Below are 16,976 nucleotides of genomic sequence, written 5' to 3'. Positions count from 1 at the left end.
CGGTGTGACCAATTACCACCTACAACACTAAGCACCTGTCCTGATTCAGGACTTAACGAGCGGTGTGGCCAATTACCACCTACAACACTAAGCGCCTGTCCTGAATCAGGACTTAACGAGCGGTGTGGCCAATTACCACCTACAACACTAAGCGCCTGTCCTGAATCAGGACTTAACGAGCGGTGTGGCCAATTACCACCTACAACACTAAGCGCCTTTCCTGAATCAGGACTTAACGAGGGGTGTGGCCAATTACCACCTACAACACTAAGCACCTGTCCTGAATCAGGGCTTAACGAGGGGTGTGGCCAATTACCACCTACTACACTAAGCACCTGTCCTGAATCAGGGCTTAACGAGGGGTGTGGCCAATTACCACCTACAACACTAAGCACCTGTCCTGAATCAGGGCTTAACGAGCGGTGTGGCCAATTGCCACCTACTACACTAAGCGCCTGTCCTGAATCAGGACTTAACGAGCGGTGTGGCCAATTACCACCTACAACACTAAGCTCCTGTCCTGAATCAGGACTTAACGAGCGGTGTGGCCAATTACCACCTACAACACTAAGCACCTGTCCTGAATCAGGGCTTAACGAGGGGTGTGGCCAATTACCACCTACTACACTAAGCACCTGTCCTGAATCAGGGCTTAATGAGGGGTGTGGCCAATTACCACCTACAACACTAAGCACCTGTCCTGAATCAGGGCTTAACGAGCGGTGTGGCCAATTACCACCTACTACACTAAGCGCCTGTCCTGAATCAGGGCTTAACGAGCAGTGTGGCCAATTACCACCTACAACACTAAGCACCTGTCCTGAATCAGGACTTAATAAGGGGTGTGGCCAATTACCACCTACAACACTAAGCACCTGTCCTGAATCAGGACTTAACGAGCGGTGTGGCCAATTACCACCTACAACACTAAGCACCTGTCCTGAATCAGGACTTAACGAGCGGTGTGGCCAATTACCACCTACAATATTCTCAACATAGACACAATTAATCAACTGTTGATGATAGTATGCTTTTAATATCGTAGAAAATATGTAATGAAAATAGCATCTAGGCCCGTTGAAGCAAACAATCAATACCACCATCAATTAAACAATGAGGAAGTGAATAAATGTTTCTCGTGAAGATCTGCATCTTCACACATGATGATTCAATCACTCACCCTGGGCACGGTCATCATTGAGACTGCCTCCTAATAATAGAGTTTGGGGACAAATTAAATGGCAAAATGATGAATGACATATGGCCAATGAGAAATTGGCTATCGTGAAATAGGATCCATGCCAGACAGGCCACAGGCAATTTAAAGTTTCCATTTATTTCATGGAATTGAGATGTTCAGAGACCTATATTCCAAAAAGATGGAGAAGCTGAGAATTCCCATTTAACTGTCAAGGATTCCATTTGTACAGATCAAACTTTTGCTCCAATTGAAATAGTTTCCAGCTCTACACACAGTACAGTTAGAAAACGTGCCCTTTCCAGCTCTGTCTTCTTAACAGGCTCACCCTGTTAGCATTGCAAAAGGGAAGGATTTTATTATTGTATAACCAACTGTGAACTTGATATTTAAATTCCTGGTGTTATCCAATGCTGATATGAATAGCTTTCAATCCCTTTGAAAAGCACGAAAGAGGTTGTAAAAATCAATGAGCAGGGAGAACGCACCCGTGCATGTCCACACTGTTATATCTTTCAGAGGAACACCCACACTTCTCTCCCAACACCCATTGTGGGCCTTTCATACAACTCATTATTTTCTCCTTTTGAGCCTGTCTTTGGGTTTCAGCTTTGTCTTGGATGAGTTATAGATGTCAGAGGAGAAGTAATGTTCACTCGACTAAAATTGAATTAGCAAACTATCCTAAGCAATGACAACTGATTCACTTGTCTAAGGGATTGGAAGTCATCTCTGATCTGTCATCTCTGATCTGTCATCTCTGATCTGTCATCTCTGGTATGTGGTAGAGGACAGTTGCTCAGTCATATATGATTGAATTGAGACTACAAAACTTCAGGGTTTATTGTTTCATGTCCTTGAGCAGGTTAAATCCTCTCCTCTCTCCCCTCTTAGACAGTCGATAAGGTTCCCACACGTTGTTGGTTCATTTGTCGTATTTCTTTAGTTCCCTGTATGTATGACTGTAGCTATGCTGGATCAAATTGGCTGCATTTTCCTCTGAGACTCAATTTCTAGCTTTAGTGAGGTGATCAGATTCCAAATGTTAATTCATGCTAGAGATACATACACACAGATTGTCATGGCAACCATCCACTGTGTGTGTGTGTGTGTGTGTGTGTGTGTGTGTGTGTGTGTGTGTGTGTGTGTGTGTGTGTGTGTGTGTGCATGAGCCTGAGACGGAGAGAGAACTAATACATTATTATTGAGGGGGATTTATTAGGTGTGATAAGAGAAAATGGAATTGGACATGACTGAAACATATTTCTGGAGATCCCCAATCTCTGGAGCTGTGGTAATTAAACAGCGTGTGCAGAAATCATCACTAGTTGAACCATATGGCCTTTGTTTAGGGGTTCTGGGTACATCACCTGCATAATAACCAGACCAGTGTTCAGATACTATTTGAAATCATTTCAAATACTTTATCTGGGCTTGTTGATTCCGTTTGCCCGACACAATGGAACCGATAGAATAGTTTCAAAACTGAAAAACCCACCCACCCACACTCCAGCCAGGCTCAAACAAACACTCAAAGTATTGGAAAGATTTTAAATAGTATTTGAACCCAGGCCTGATAAGAAAGTAAAAACCATCCAATGATGTCATGCTAACATGTTCCATACAATCACATACACAGTCCCGATCCATACATCACATATACAGTCCCGATCCATACATCACATATACAGTCCCGATCCATACATCCCGTAGACAGTCCCGATCCATACATCACATATATAGTCATGTTTTGACCCTGCTGGTGATCTATGAATGTTTGAACATTTTGAAGAGTGATGTGGCCTTAATGGCCATGTACTCTTATAACCTCCACTAGGTTCCTGCCTTTCTAGGGAGTTTTTCCTAGCCACCGTGCTTCTACATCTGTATTGCTTGCTGTTTGGGGTTTTAGGCTGGGTTTCTGTACAGCACTTTGTGATATCTGCTGATGTAAAAAGGGCTTCATAAATACATTTGATTTGTTGAGAAATTATCCCAGGATACACAGTACCCAGATGTCAATAGCCTAATGAAGATTTAAAGAGGGCCACCGCCACTCAATGTACTAATTAGAGAGGATAAATGATCAACAACAGTGATAGATGGGAGGAGGTGATTGGAAATTGAGCGAATCCCCACCCACGACAGAGATTGCTTGTTTCCGGCATATCTCCTGGCTCCCTGGGGACTGGGTAGGTTTCATTAAGGCAGCGTGATAGGAAGCCAGATGCAGGTACAACGCATAGTGATTATTGTGACTTTGCCATTGTAATTGTTTGTAAGCTTGTGTAGTCAAATTAATCTATGATCGGATGCTATCCATTTGTTGTTTGTATGCTGTTCTTTGTATGACATTTTAATATTTGATTATTAACCAATGATATTAGTCCACTCTTGGCCATGATTACAGACACCTGTGTCTTTTGACACTATATAAACGAGTCATCCCGCAGTGTTTGCGATTATACCCTGATGAAGACAGCTTGGCTGTCGAAATGTTGGTAATTACATTTTTGCATCTGAGCTCCTAGAGTGTGCGGCTCTCTTTTATTTTCAAGTTTTCTACTCCGCTAGCCAGCACCTCGTCTTAATAGGTGTTCTACTCCGCTAACCAGCACCTCATCTTAATAGGTGTTCTACTCCGCTAGCCAGCACCTCATCTTAATAGGTGTTCTACTCCGCTAGCCAGCACCTCATCTTAATAGGTGTTCTACTCCGCTAGCCAGCACCTCATCTTAATAGGTGTTCTACTCCGCTAACCAGCACCTCATCTTAATAGGTGTTCTACTCCGCTAGCCAGCACCTCATCTTAATAGGTGTTCTACTCCGCTAGCCAGCACCTCGTCTTAATAGGTGTTCTACTCCGCTAGCCAGCACCTCATCTTAATAGGTGTTCTACTCCGCTAGCCAGCACCTCATCTTAATAGGTGTTCTACTCCGCTAGCCAGCACCTCGTCTTAATAGGTGTTCTACTCCGCTAGCCAGCACCTCGTCTTAATAGGTGTTCTACTCCGCTAGCCAGCACCTCATCTTAATAGGTGTTCTACTCCGCTAGCCAGCACCTCGTCTTAATAGGTGTTCTACTCCGCTAGCCAGCACCTCGTCTTAATAGGTGTTCTACTCCGCTAGCCAGCACCTCATCTTAATAGGTGTTCTACTCCGCTAGCCAGCACCTCATCTTAATAGGTGTTCTACTCCGCTAGCCAGCACCTCGTCTTAATAGGTGTTCTACTCCGCTAGCCAGCACCTCGTCTTAATAGGTGTTCTACTCCGCTAGCCAGCACCTCGTCTTAATAGGTGTTCTACTCCGCTAGCCAGCACCTCGTCTTAATAGGTGTTCTACTCCGCTAGCCAGCACCTCATCTTAATAGGTGTGCGTTTCTTTTTCTTCTACAACGCATAGTGCACCTCGGGGTGAAGTTTCCCCTAGGTACAGATCCAGGATCACCTTCCCCTCCACAAATCATTAAGTTAACCACTAGTCAGGGAAATGCAAAACTGACTCAAGATCAGTGTCTAGGGGCAACTTCACCCTACACAGAGTGCATTACCTGCAGGTTGGAAAGGGTTTCTCTTTTACACGGTGCAGAGATGCACGTTTCTGAGTTTACCTGAAGGGTTACTGGAAGGGTGAAGGAGAGGATTGTTGGTATTTGTGGAGGGATGACAAAATGGAATGAACGATTGATATGGTGGGAAGATGGATGGCTTCTGTCTTTATCACTCATCTCTGACACCCCATCTCTCGTTCTCTCTCTCTCTCTCTCTCTCTGGTAGTTGGGATGACAGCAGTTCGGTCAGCAGCGGTCTCAGTGACACTGTAGATAACATCAGCACAGACGATCTGAACACGCCCACTTACCCCGCCATCACATCGTCACCACGCAAGAACAAGGCAGCCCAGGTACAGTACACCATGGAGTGTAAATGAAGGCAGTCGGCTTGTCCGAGCCTGAACAACCCATAGAGCCTATATCCTGTTTATTCTCTTATAAATGAACAAGAATAGAGTATATCCATGCTTCCAGACATTGAACTAACTGTGAGTAATGATACTGAAGCATCACTGTCTTTGCACCTGCTTCAATTAAAACAGGGACTTGTCTGTCATACTTTTTATGGGTATGTGTAACAGTGAGGTATATCACTGTAGTCTGGAAATGAAGCTATTTACTTTGTTTTAATTGGTTTTCAAGAGAGAAATCCAAGGAAATGTACAGCGGAACCCATTCCTTGTGCAGTGTTCAGGGAGCATGGTAAAAATAGCCAAGTATGTGTGCCTTGTGGAAAGCTCAACAGATTGATCTCTTAAGAGACTGTTGGTGTGGTTAGTGAGGGGGGGGGTTCACCATCTGTCAGGTTGCTTACTCATACTGTATTGTGTGTGTGTGTGTGTGGTTTTGTTTTGTTTTACTATCCTTGTGGGGACCAGAAGTCTTCATAAGGATAGTAAAACAAGGAAAAAACCTGTTTTAGTGTTAGGGGTTAAGTTTAGGTTTATAATTAGGGGTTAGGGAAAATAGGGTTTTGACATGTTTTGGTCACCACAAGGATAGTAAAATAAAGGTGTGTGGGTTACTGACTGTCCCAGGCGGACACACACCAGCATGTGGAGCTGGAGGTCAGCAGCAGCTGGGCCGGAGCTGAAGATCTGAAGAAGGTGGACGAGGAGCTGGATGTCAGCATGGAGCCCGGCTCAAAGTGGAAGCCTTCCTCCTCCTCCTCTGCCTCCTCGCCAGCGGGGCAGTGCGGTGAGGATCCCGGGCAGAAGACGGGCCTACCCATGTCCCAGACTGGCTCCTGGAGGAGGGGTATGACTGCCCAGGTGGGCATCACGCCCCCCCGGACCAAAGGAACCAGCGCCACCCTAAAAACCCCTGGTAGGACCCGCCCTCCTTCTTCAACCTACTTCAGACCTTGCTTATTTCTTTCTACCATGGCCCTGTTGGAAAACTGTAGAAATAACTTCCTTCCTTTCTTGTTGTCTTGAGGTGAGCACAGATCTACAGTATAAGTGATTGTATCGGTGTATCCAAGGTTACCGCCGTATTACGTCCACCAATTCAGATCTGTGATTACTTCAAGGAAGGTAGGAAGGATGTATTTCTGATTTGAACAGGGCCCATGTCTAACTGAGGATGGATGGTGGTGTAGATTGTTCTCTGACTGGTCATTCATTCAATCAAACTGCCTGTCTGGTTGATATTAGGACCAGGAAATGTCCATCCTAGCTTTATTTATAAGTGAATTTTATTTGTTGATGTGTTCCAGTTTGACATTGATTAGATAACAGGGTCAAAGATTTTAGCCAATCAGATTATTCATTAGGAAACCTGTGTCGTTGCCCTTTGAGGCCCTCGGTAATGTTTGTCGTTTCTCCGTTCTACTTTATATTTTTCTCAATCGTGTTTTGGTTTGCTCAGCAAGTCTTCTCATGTTTGGATTAGTATAGCTTTCTATTTTAGCTGAGCTTTGTGAAAAGAGTTGTAAAATGTTAGCGAAGTGTAAAGTAATTTGGCACACCTGCCCTGTAGCCCTACAGATGATGACAAAGATGAGTCCCGTTATTTACCAATAAGCTGCGAGGTCCGTCTCCCCTCTGCTCGATCCTAGCTAAATTATTCCGTACCCCAGCAGTTTGCAGAGGGGAAGGTGTTTGCCAGCTTGTTAATGACTGGCCTTTGTATCGACAGGTAAAACTGATGACGCCAAGGCCTCAGAAAAATGCAAGGCCCCCTCCAAGACCGCTGGCATCCAGCGCTCGCCCTCCGACGCCGGCAAGAGCAGTGGCGACGAGGGCAAGAAACCCCCCTCGGGCATCGCCCGCCCCCCCACCACTGGGTCATTCGGCTATAAAAAGATGGCCAGCCCCCCCTCCGGTGCCCTCATCACGGCCAGTGGTGCCACCCTGGCCAGTGGCTCCGCCACCCTGGGGAAGGTGCCCAAGTCTTCGGCTATCGGCAAGGGGACAGGGATCAGCGGAGGCCGTAAGACCAGCCTGGATGGCTCCCAGCCCCAGGACGATGGGGTGCTGATGGGCTGCGGAGGCTCCAAGATGCCCCTCCAGTACCGCTCTCTGCCCCGGCCGGCCAAGTCCTCCAGCGGGGGGGTGGTGGGGCGCAGCGGCCACCGCTCCAGTTCCAGCAGCATCGATTCCAATGTCAGCTGCAAGTCGGCCGGAGGAACGGGGACCAAGCGAAGGGACGCTGGGAAGGTGGGCTCGGGGCGCTCCAGCCCCATCCCCATCACCATCAACCAGACGGACAAGGAGAAAGTGGCCGTGTCAGACCAGGACCCAGCAGGTTTATCCACCTCCCCCAAGTCCAGCCCCACCTCCACGGGCCAATCTGGCCTCAGGCAACCAGGGTCCAAGTACCCGGACATTGCCTCACCTACCTTCCGCAGGTCAGTCAACACTGCTCACTTGGTTTCCCCTGCACTCATATAAGAGCTTGGTAGCCAGAGCCAAGCAGCTGCCATTTTTCATCTCTATTGTAAAGGTAGAGGGAGCTTGTTGTTCCCTAGGCACTCTCACCGACTGCGTGCTCGAGGCCACCACAGAATAATGAAGTGTTGTTCGTGAGGTACAATGTTGTTTCTCAGCTCCAAGATGCTATTGATAGATAGTGTTCATTGGTGCTGTCAGAATTACAGGTAGAGGTTCACTTCTTCTCTGAAGCGACGCAGAATTAGCATTCCAAAGTGTCATATTTATATATATATATTTTTTTTTAGGTAATAAGGTAATAAGACACTAAATCATATCCCAGCACAGAAACATTGGTCTGAGTTTGTTCGTTGGGCTTTAGAGTCAGAGAGGCAAAGGTTGCCCCCTGCTGTTCGGTAGATGTCATCACAGAAACTGATGGTATTTCTCTCAAGATGAACGGTAGATGATTTGCCATTCAGGTCAGGCTAAACTGATTCACTGACAGTGAGAAAGCTATTCTGTTCGCGAACCCCTGTCTCATTGGTTAGGTGCGCTCACAAGGCGTGTCCGGACACGGCCGTGCCGTCCAACCTGTCGAGGCACAGAGTGCATTTTTGATTTGTGCGTATACCCCTTAGAAAAAGGCACCTATTAATTGGGAGCCTGTTTGATGTCAGCCCCACGTCAGACACGACAGGAAGGACCTGTGAACAACATATGTGTTTCTGAGTGACCAGATTGGCTGATTACATGCATGGAAAATAAATGGGGCAATGCTATGACCACAGCTGTCTGAACCACAGCTGTCTGAATTAAAATCACTGGGAGCTCCGTCGTCACAACAGTCACCCTATTCCCATAGGGCTCTGGTCTAAAGTAGTGTACTAAGTAGTGCAATATATAGGGAATAGGGTGCCATTTGGGATGCAGACGTACTCTAACAGAGGCAGTAGGGAAGGTGTACTTCTTCATAGTGTCTATGAAGAAGAATATGGTAGGCTTATGAGATAGGGGAGGGGCAGTGTTGAGCGGAATGCAAACTTTCCCCAAGCTCCTATTTCCTTGGTGTAATTAAATAAATGTAATACTGTTCTATATCAAACAACCTAGTTCTGAACCTAGAGACTGAGTTTGTTCAGTCTATGAGGGGATCATGATTGCCATAGATAGTCTGTGAGTGAATGGAACCATCTTTCTCTCTCTCCCAGGTTGTTTGGCACCAAAGCCAGCAGCAAGGCCAGTACCCCAGGCACACCCGACTCAGGCAAGTGCCCCTCTGCGTTGGGCAGCCCTCATGGAACATTGGCGCGCCAGGCCAGCCTGGACTCTCCCTCCTCGGGCACGGGGAGCCTGGGCAGCGCGGGCGGGCAGAGTGGGGCTAGCAGCCCACTTTATGGCAAGGCCCCTGACCTGGGCACTGATTCGCCTGCCTCCAGCCCGGCGTCAGGCCTCTCGTTGCCCTCCAACGCCCGCCCCTGGCCCACCAACCTCAGCAGCTCCTCGGCATGCTCTGGCAGTAAGGACACACTGAGCTGCCAGAGCATGACCAGTCTGCACACCAGCTCCGAGTCCATTGACCTGCTGCTGGGGCACCACCACGGTCCCAAAGTCACCCGCACGGCCAGCGTCAAGTCCACGCTTTCTGAGGGGTGAGTCCCAATGTGGAACAACTCCATTAGGTTCCTGTGGGTAGTTTGTTTCAGACCAGTGGGTGTAACATGTACATCAGTGGTGGCTGATGGGAAAATATATTGTAATGGTTGGAATGAAGGGAACGATATCAAACACAGGGAAGCTACGTGTTTCACTCCGTTCCGTTTATTCCATTCCAGCCATTACAATGAGCCCGTCCTCCTATATCTTATCACACCAGCCGTCTCTGACACACAGCCATCAATGTACAGACACTTTGAAAATGGACTTGTAGACTGTATGTATGGAATACAACGTCATGCTCGTCTTGTCTTTTCAGTATAGCTCACTGTTGTCATAGCGGTTTGTAATATTTCCTTCATTCACAGATTGTTGTCTAAATTGAGAGTATCAAACTAACCCAAATGTTCGGTTTAATGTGTGCTTTCCGTATGTCTGTTTCTTGGGTAACGTTGCCCATTGTAGTGATTGTCCTTTAGCATTCTCACTTTAGACAGTCTGTGTGTTCTATCAGTCAATAGATGTGAATTGAATCCATGGCATCATGATTGTTTAAATGTAGAATCTTAATTTGACCAGTTTCTCACAGCAGGAAAATAATCTTCCAGCAAAGTGGAAATTACAGACTTTAGAAGCCTTTTTTAACCTCAAGTACAGTACCCTAAAATATTGCATTTCCTGCTGTACAACAACAGGGTGATCAAATTAAGATCCTACACCTGTAGGTAATTCTAATGTTTTTCGTTCTCTGTGTCTTAACAGCATGCCTCTTGACAGAAACACACTCCCCAAAAAGGGACTGAGGTAACTCATCACTCATACGTTGTCCTTTTAGTGTTTCCTTGTTTTGGCTTTTCATTCTCACAAGTTATTCATACATGTCTTTCTAACTGACAAAATCTAATGTTGTGTCTAATATCATGTTGGTGTAGGAAAGCAGTGTTACATAATGACGTTAGTATTTTGCTTGACATTTGTCTCAGGAGATTTAGCCGATGAGGGTTTGGCACATTGAAAATTGAAAATATTAATGGGAGTGACAATTTAGTTTCACCTCATAAAAGGGTTCAATTGCTGTACAAATCCTGTTGAAGAATTCTCTTCTAGAGGTAGACTATTAGTCACTGTTGTTCCTCTGGACACTCCACAGTTCCTCACAGATTTCAGGTGCCTGAAGTCAATGATCCCATGTAGTCTAGTGGATTCTGAATAGTTATATCCAGGCTCTTTTTGTACTTTCTTTCCTCCTCGGCAAGGCAGGGCAAGTCAGGGCATCCATTTTAAATCAAGTTTCCACTACTCCTGTCCTATCTAATGACTGAAATCGTGTCCAGACCCTCAACACTAGAAGGTGTGACACCCTATTGGCACCCTATTCCCTATATATAGTGCCCTACTTTTGATCTGGGTCCATAGGGCTCAGCTCAAAAGAAGTGCACTATGGAATATGGTTCCATTTGGGATTCCGCCCCTATCACACCACCATGCAACAAATGGCTTTTTCTACCCAATTACTCTGTCTGCAAAAAGCATTGCAACAAGTCCAGGCTCCTGCCCAGGGTTTGATATTTCTCTTTATTAGACTGCAGTAGAGAGTGAATCTCTACCTTGAGTAGGAGTTCTGCAACCTTTTACAATTCACTGCATGTAATGCTAAGGGGATGTTTGACACAGAAAGAACACGTATTTCCTTTTAACTGTACTTTCACAGCAGGCGTGGAGGCATTTTCCCTTCAGAAGTTTATTTCTATTGATCTCAGAAGCCACTCAGCAGTTTAGGACTGGGTTGGATTTCTTGTCCCTGCATTTTTTTCTAGCCCAGAGGGATTCAAAGCAACAAATTGCCTTTTTTCAAGCCAGATAATAGCTAAATGATTATGATATTCATGTGTCCAATGCTCAGTTTTAAATGCACATTAAGCAGACTTCAAAACATACTCTGAGGCATTCTCTCCTCTGAACTCCAAGTGGAATTCAAAATCAATGGACAATTCTGTGCAAAATAGGCCATTTGATTTGAAGTTGAACATGCAGACATGTGCACATGATATATCATTCAATACCTTTTACTGTCATTAGATGTCAATCAGAGTACCTTTCTTCGTCTGAAAGAATTCAGAGTGGAGTATTCGTATGACAGACAGTCTGTTATGAGCTTCAGTGTTGAAAGGATGAGCTTGAACTCAATTATCTTCCTTTAAGGATTAAACCTGGCTGCCTATCAATCATTTAGATAACTCTTCCCCCTGCTAGGAACCGCTAGAGATGAGGAGAGTAAAGACTGTCAGTGTGTGTGTGTGTGTGTGTGCATGCTTGCACATAGGTGGGATGGGTGGCTGTGCCTGTGTGTGGGTGGATGCATGTGTGTGTGTCTGTGTCCACAGTGCTTGACTTGGGCCGGAACACACCAGAACTCTTCCACCTCCCTCCAATGTTATACTGCTTGAGGTCTAGCACCTCTTTTAGAATATTGACTTAACTATATTGTGGAGTTTCTGCACCTATATATGAACAGAGTACCGGCACTTATATATAAGCAGAGTGCCGGCACCTATTTTAGTCAAAGTCAAGCACTGTGTGTACGTGTATAACTATTCATGAGTTAGTGAATATATTTGTCACCACACTCCAGTCATGTGATATGTAGATAATACAGTTGCATGGTTCAATAGACGCCATGTTGAATCAGTGGTGCCACTAGTTGACGTGTACCACGTCCTCTCTAGGTACCCTCCCTCGTCCAGACAGACGTCCCATGAGGAGGGGAAGGAGTGGCTGCGTTCTCACTCCACTGGAGGGTTACAGGACACGGGGAGTCAGTCCCCTCTCTCCCCCCCTGGAGTTGCATGCACAAGCACCGGAAAATACCACTACTCCAACCTGCGTAAGCCCTACTCCAAATACCACTACTCTAAATACCACTACTCTAAATACCACTACTACAAATACCACTACTCTAAATACCACTACTCCAAATACCACTACTCTAAATACCACTACTCTAAATACCACTACTACAAATACCACTACTCCAAATACCACTACTCCAACCTGTTTGTGCGTGTGTGTTTTCTCCCCCAGTGAGCCCCACCAACCTGTCACCCTACAACCTGCCAGGACCCAGCAGTATGAGTCGCTCCAACAGCATCCCTGCCCAGGACTCCTTTGACCTGTATGGAGAAGCCCACCTGGGGGGCAGCGCCACCTCTCTGGAGGACAGACCCCGGGGCATGAGCCGCTCTGGCTCCTTCAGGGACAGCACCGATGAAGGTAGGCCCCGACTGTGGTCCTGTATATGCATTGTATATATATATATTAGACCAAGAAGAAATGATAGTCAGGGTTGAGTTCTCAGACTGAAGCTCAAAATGCACTGGACTAGGAACCCGACTTTTTCTGCTTCTCTTTTTAAAGAGAAGATTGGTGTTTCAGTTAACATTTTGGTAACGTGACGGTGCCACTTGAAAGTAATGTTACTAGTCAATGACTAGGCCCTTTGAATTATCCAAACAAGTACTTCATTCGTACACAGCCACACACATGCCATTAGAATATGTTACTTTTACATGCAGATGAGATGGTGCTATTTATAGGACCACAGGTTATGTTCTCTTAATTCCTCTCTCGCTCTCACGCTCTCTTGTTTCTCTCTCTGTCTCTCTCTAGCCCATGGATCCTCACTGTCGCTCTCTCTCTGTCTCTCTCTAGTCCATGGATCCTCACTGTCGCTCTCTCTCTAGTCCATGGATCCTCACTGTCGCTCTCTCTCTGTCTCTCTCTAGCCCATGGATCCTCACTGTCGTTCTCTCTCTGTCTCTCTCTAGTCCATGGATCCTCACTGTCGCTCTCTCTCTGTCTCTCTCTAATCCATGGATCCTCACTGTCGCTCTCTCTCTAGTCCATGGATCCTCACTGTCGTTCTCTCTCTAGTCCATGGATCCTCACTGTCGTTCTCTCTCTGTCTCTCTCTAGTCCATGGATCCTCACTGTCGCTCTCTCTCTAGTCCATGGATCCTCACTGTCGTTCTCTCTCTAGTCCATGGATCCTCACTGTCGTTCTCTCTCTGTCTCTCTAGTCCATGGATCCTCACTGTCGCTGGTCTCCAGCACCTCGTCCCTGTACTCTGCGGTAAGTTGAATGGTTTTCTCCAAACACACAAACAAACATTTAGACAATCATGCTTATGGCAGCCATGGGTGCTGTGTGTGATCCCGGTTAATTGGTGTCATTAGCCTAAAATTATTTTAGGAGACAATATGTAATACATTTTTCAGCAAGCCACAGCCCTGCCACTTTTTTGCTATAAGGCTGGAGAAATGTAACCACTCTCAAAATCAAAGATTGTGTTTTGGATGCAAGGACAGAGTCCATGAAATCAGAGTAATATTTTGAAACATATTTGGGGTTATGATGGGGTAGAACAGCTGCACTTTATAAGTTACATTCTTCAATAATAGATAGGTGTACGAATGGCTTTATAAACTGGGTGGTTCAAGCCCTGAATGCTGATTGGCTGACAGCCGTGGTATATGAGACTGTATACCACGGGTATGACAAAACATTTATTTTTACTGCTCTATTTATGTTGCAAACCAGTTTATAATAGCAATAAGACACCTCGGGGGTTTGTGGTATATTGCCACAATATACCACGCTAAGGGCTGTGTCCAGGCACTCCGCATTGCGTCTTGCCTATGAACACTCCTTAGCCGTGGTATATTGGCCATATACCACACCTCTGACCTTAATACTTAAATATATCATACATGTTTATATTTCGGCAGTGCATCCAAGGTGATATAGGCAAATTCAAGCTTGGTGAAGGTGTGGATTTTTTGGGGGCAACAGGCAACACTCCAGCTGCAGTCAAACTCAATGAGAAGACAGATCAGTTGAGGAAGATAAACAATTACTGGCGCTCTCCAGCAGAAAGTTCTAGAAAGGCCTGGAGAGGAGTTTAGACTTTGACTGATTTCAGAGACTTGTTCTGAAAGTATTCCTATGGGGCAGAAAGACAGAAAGCAGTTATTGTTTATTCTTCATTTCATTGTGTCGATGTTTGGTTGTGTTCATATTTTAATATTTTAATTGTAATTTCATGTTTATTTGTTTACATTACTATAATATTTATGTCAGTTATGATTTGAATTTCATCATACTTTTCTGTTTGCTATTTTATCATTTCTTCTCATCTTTGGCATTATCTAGTCATCAGTTTTGTTTAATCTCATCTGTTATCACTCAACACCTGGGGCGTGTTCAGTAGGCAGAAAACGTTGTGAAACGGGGTGGTACTATTTCAGCCTGTCCTATGAGAAACGTTTGTTTTCGTTTTCCGTTGCAAAGCGTTTTGCTGCGATGCGCCCTAATGAGCACGACCCTGAAAAACACGACTGACAAAGAGCAATTTTATTCAAATCTCCTACGAAGAACACTATGATAAAAGTATCATGACACATTTTCCCAAAGTCATTACAACACCAATCGTCCAGCCCAACAATATAAAGATGGACAAAACATATAGATGTCAATCAAAAGGCCATAGATGATAACCAATGAGAATGCTTGGCTTACACAAAAGTTTGGCACCCTGTTTTCAGGGCAGTGCAAAGTGTTGAGTTGCCATGGTTTCCCATTGCAGCAGCTTGAACCCACGTTTTCTTACTTCCAGGTTCTTTCCTTTCTGGCCAAGGTAAAGACTATGATGCTGTCAGCTATGATCTCTCCACACCACACAGACAACGTGTTTGTATGCCCACCACATGCTCTGATGCTGGTTGAATGTGGCAGATGTTCACACAGGTTTTTGGTTGGTGTGTGAAAAAAAACAACCAATGCTACTTGTGTGCAATGTTACCAGTGTGTATATATTGCAATACATACATACAATGTATTATGTTAATTATCCCTGCCACATCGATTACATATGACTTGATTGGCCAAAATCAAACGTTGTGTAAGTTCTTAGTACAGTCTGACTTGACTTGAAATGACACCACAGTCAACGATTTCCCAACACACGCAATAACATCTGCTAAATATGTGTATGTGACCAATAACATTTGATTTGATTTAATTTGATGCATCAAGAGCTGCCTTAGCATTTGCTTTCACTTCCGGGCGTCATCTATGGCCTTCTGGCTCCTGCATCATACTCCATCAAAAGCTCAACCCTAATGATCTACTCATTATGACAATGGGCATTCATTGCATCCATAAAGACGCTGTCAGAAGTGAATCATTGTTCATACAACGTGGCTTATTCCTGCACATCTTAACGACATGTCTTCTCTCCCAAACAGACAGAGGAAAAGGCACATTCTGAGGTAAGTGGCTTGGCTTGGTGAGGGACGAAATGTCTCCTGTCTGTCTCTCTGGTCTCTGTCTGGTCTATCTAATCTCTGTCTGGTCTGGTCTGTCTGTCTGGTCTGGTCTTGTCTCTCTGTTTGTCTGCCTCGTCTGGTCTGCCTGGTCTGGTCTCTCTGGTCTGTCTGTCTGTCTGTCTCTCTGGTCTGTCTGTCTCTCTGGTCTGTCTGTCTCTCTGGTCTGTCTGTCTCTCTGGTCTGTCTGTCTGTCTGTCTCTCTGGTCTGTCTGTCTGTCTCTCTGGTCTGTCTCTCTGGTCTGTCTCTCTGGTCTGTCTGTCTGGTCAGTCTGTCTGGTCGGTCTGGTCCGTCAGGTCAGTCTCTCTGTTTGTCTGTCTGGTTTGGTCTGTCTGTCTCTCTGGTCTATCTGGTCTGTCTGGTCAGTCTCTCTGTTTGTCTATTTAGTCTGTCTCTCTGGTCTGTCTGGTCTGTCAGTCTCTCTGTTTGTCTGTCTGGTCTGGTCCGGTCAGATCTCCATAATGAAAGATAACAATCAAAGCACGAGCAGGTTCTGGTCTATCAGTGGCGGACCTGAACATAAAACTTGTTTATATAACCTTGGACTTGGTGTCCAAGTCAAATCTCTTTGACCCTATGGTGCATTGCTTGTCATTGGCCAGTCTTTTAAACAACCAGGCATTTGAATAGAACCAAACAGCACTTTGACTTGATCTTTACCACACGTCATGCTGACAGTCATGGACAAACATCATTAATACACCCTACTCTATATCCTTCTCTGTGGTTTCACTTCACCCCCTATTCAGTTATCACTGGCTTTTCTTTCATTACAATGACTTCCTGTTTCTGTTTGCACCCTACATGAACACGTTAGTTCAAGCCCACAGGTATAATGCTTTATTACTTGTTAAAACCATGGTTGAGTCTTTTTAAAATGCATTCTACCAGTCAGGTTTAAGGAAAGTGTTACCAAAGTGACAACTAGCCTAATGTGTTTAGATGCTTGTACACGTTTTCCCCTTTTATTGGCTAATTTGTCCAAGACTGTACTGTTGTTTATGTGTGAGAGATTGCCTTATGCCTTATTGGCTAATGGTTTAAAGTGCTAACCGTGAGGAAACACGCTGCTTTGTCATCATCGTAACAGATATCTCTCTCTCCATATCTTCTGTTTGGACTAAGCATGCATCATAGAGTTAATTGTATTCTTCTCTTTTCAATCAAGGGTCAAACAGGCCAAAATACCACGGTAATCCCCCACTTACGTTCACACTTACATTCACCCCATTTTTTTTATTCTGTGGCAATGAGACAGACTTTACATCAATGTTTTCAAATGGATGTTTACAGGGCAGCTGGTACACCAGATT

At 45.2% G+C, this 16,976-nt stretch overlaps 1 protein-coding gene across 29 annotated transcripts in view; it reads left to right on the top strand.

The window, feature by feature from the left end:
- Positions 1–16,976, top strand: part of LOC110500961 (neuron navigator 3) — a 390,216-nt gene that overhangs the window by 344,047 nt on the left and 29,193 nt on the right. For 14 of the 29 annotated variants that reach the window (XM_090213540.1, XM_090213533.1, XM_090213531.1 and 11 more), the window contains 11 exons: positions 4,976–5,102; positions 5,790–6,078; positions 6,892–7,603; positions 8,837–9,277; positions 10,044–10,085; positions 12,008–12,165; positions 12,363–12,551; positions 13,358–13,410; positions 14,954–14,974; positions 15,585–15,608; positions 16,832–16,855. In XM_090213540.1, coding sequence (XP_090069666.1) covers positions 4,976–5,102; positions 5,790–6,078; positions 6,892–7,603; positions 8,837–9,277; positions 10,044–10,085; positions 12,008–12,165; positions 12,363–12,551; positions 13,358–13,410; positions 14,954–14,974; positions 15,585–15,608; positions 16,832–16,855 — 2,080 coding nt within the window. Of the gene's footprint in view, positions 1–4,975; positions 5,103–5,789; positions 6,079–6,891; positions 7,604–8,836; positions 9,278–10,043; positions 10,086–12,007; positions 12,166–12,362; positions 12,552–12,989; positions 13,134–13,357; positions 13,411–14,953; positions 14,975–15,584; positions 15,609–16,831; positions 16,856–16,976 lie in introns of those variants that run through there. The other 15 variants (XM_090213535.1, XM_090213534.1, XM_090213523.1 and 12 more) reach the window with 4 other exon arrangements.

This window comes from Oncorhynchus mykiss, chromosome 21 (genome assembly GCF_057628025.1).
Source record: "Oncorhynchus mykiss isolate SJ-2025 chromosome 21, ASM5762802v1, whole genome shotgun sequence".
Classification (NCBI taxonomy): Eukaryota; Metazoa; Chordata; class Actinopteri; order Salmoniformes; family Salmonidae; genus Oncorhynchus; species Oncorhynchus mykiss.
The sequence above is the reverse complement of the archived record's forward strand: the minus strand, read 5'-3'. Positions and strand labels throughout refer to the sequence as shown.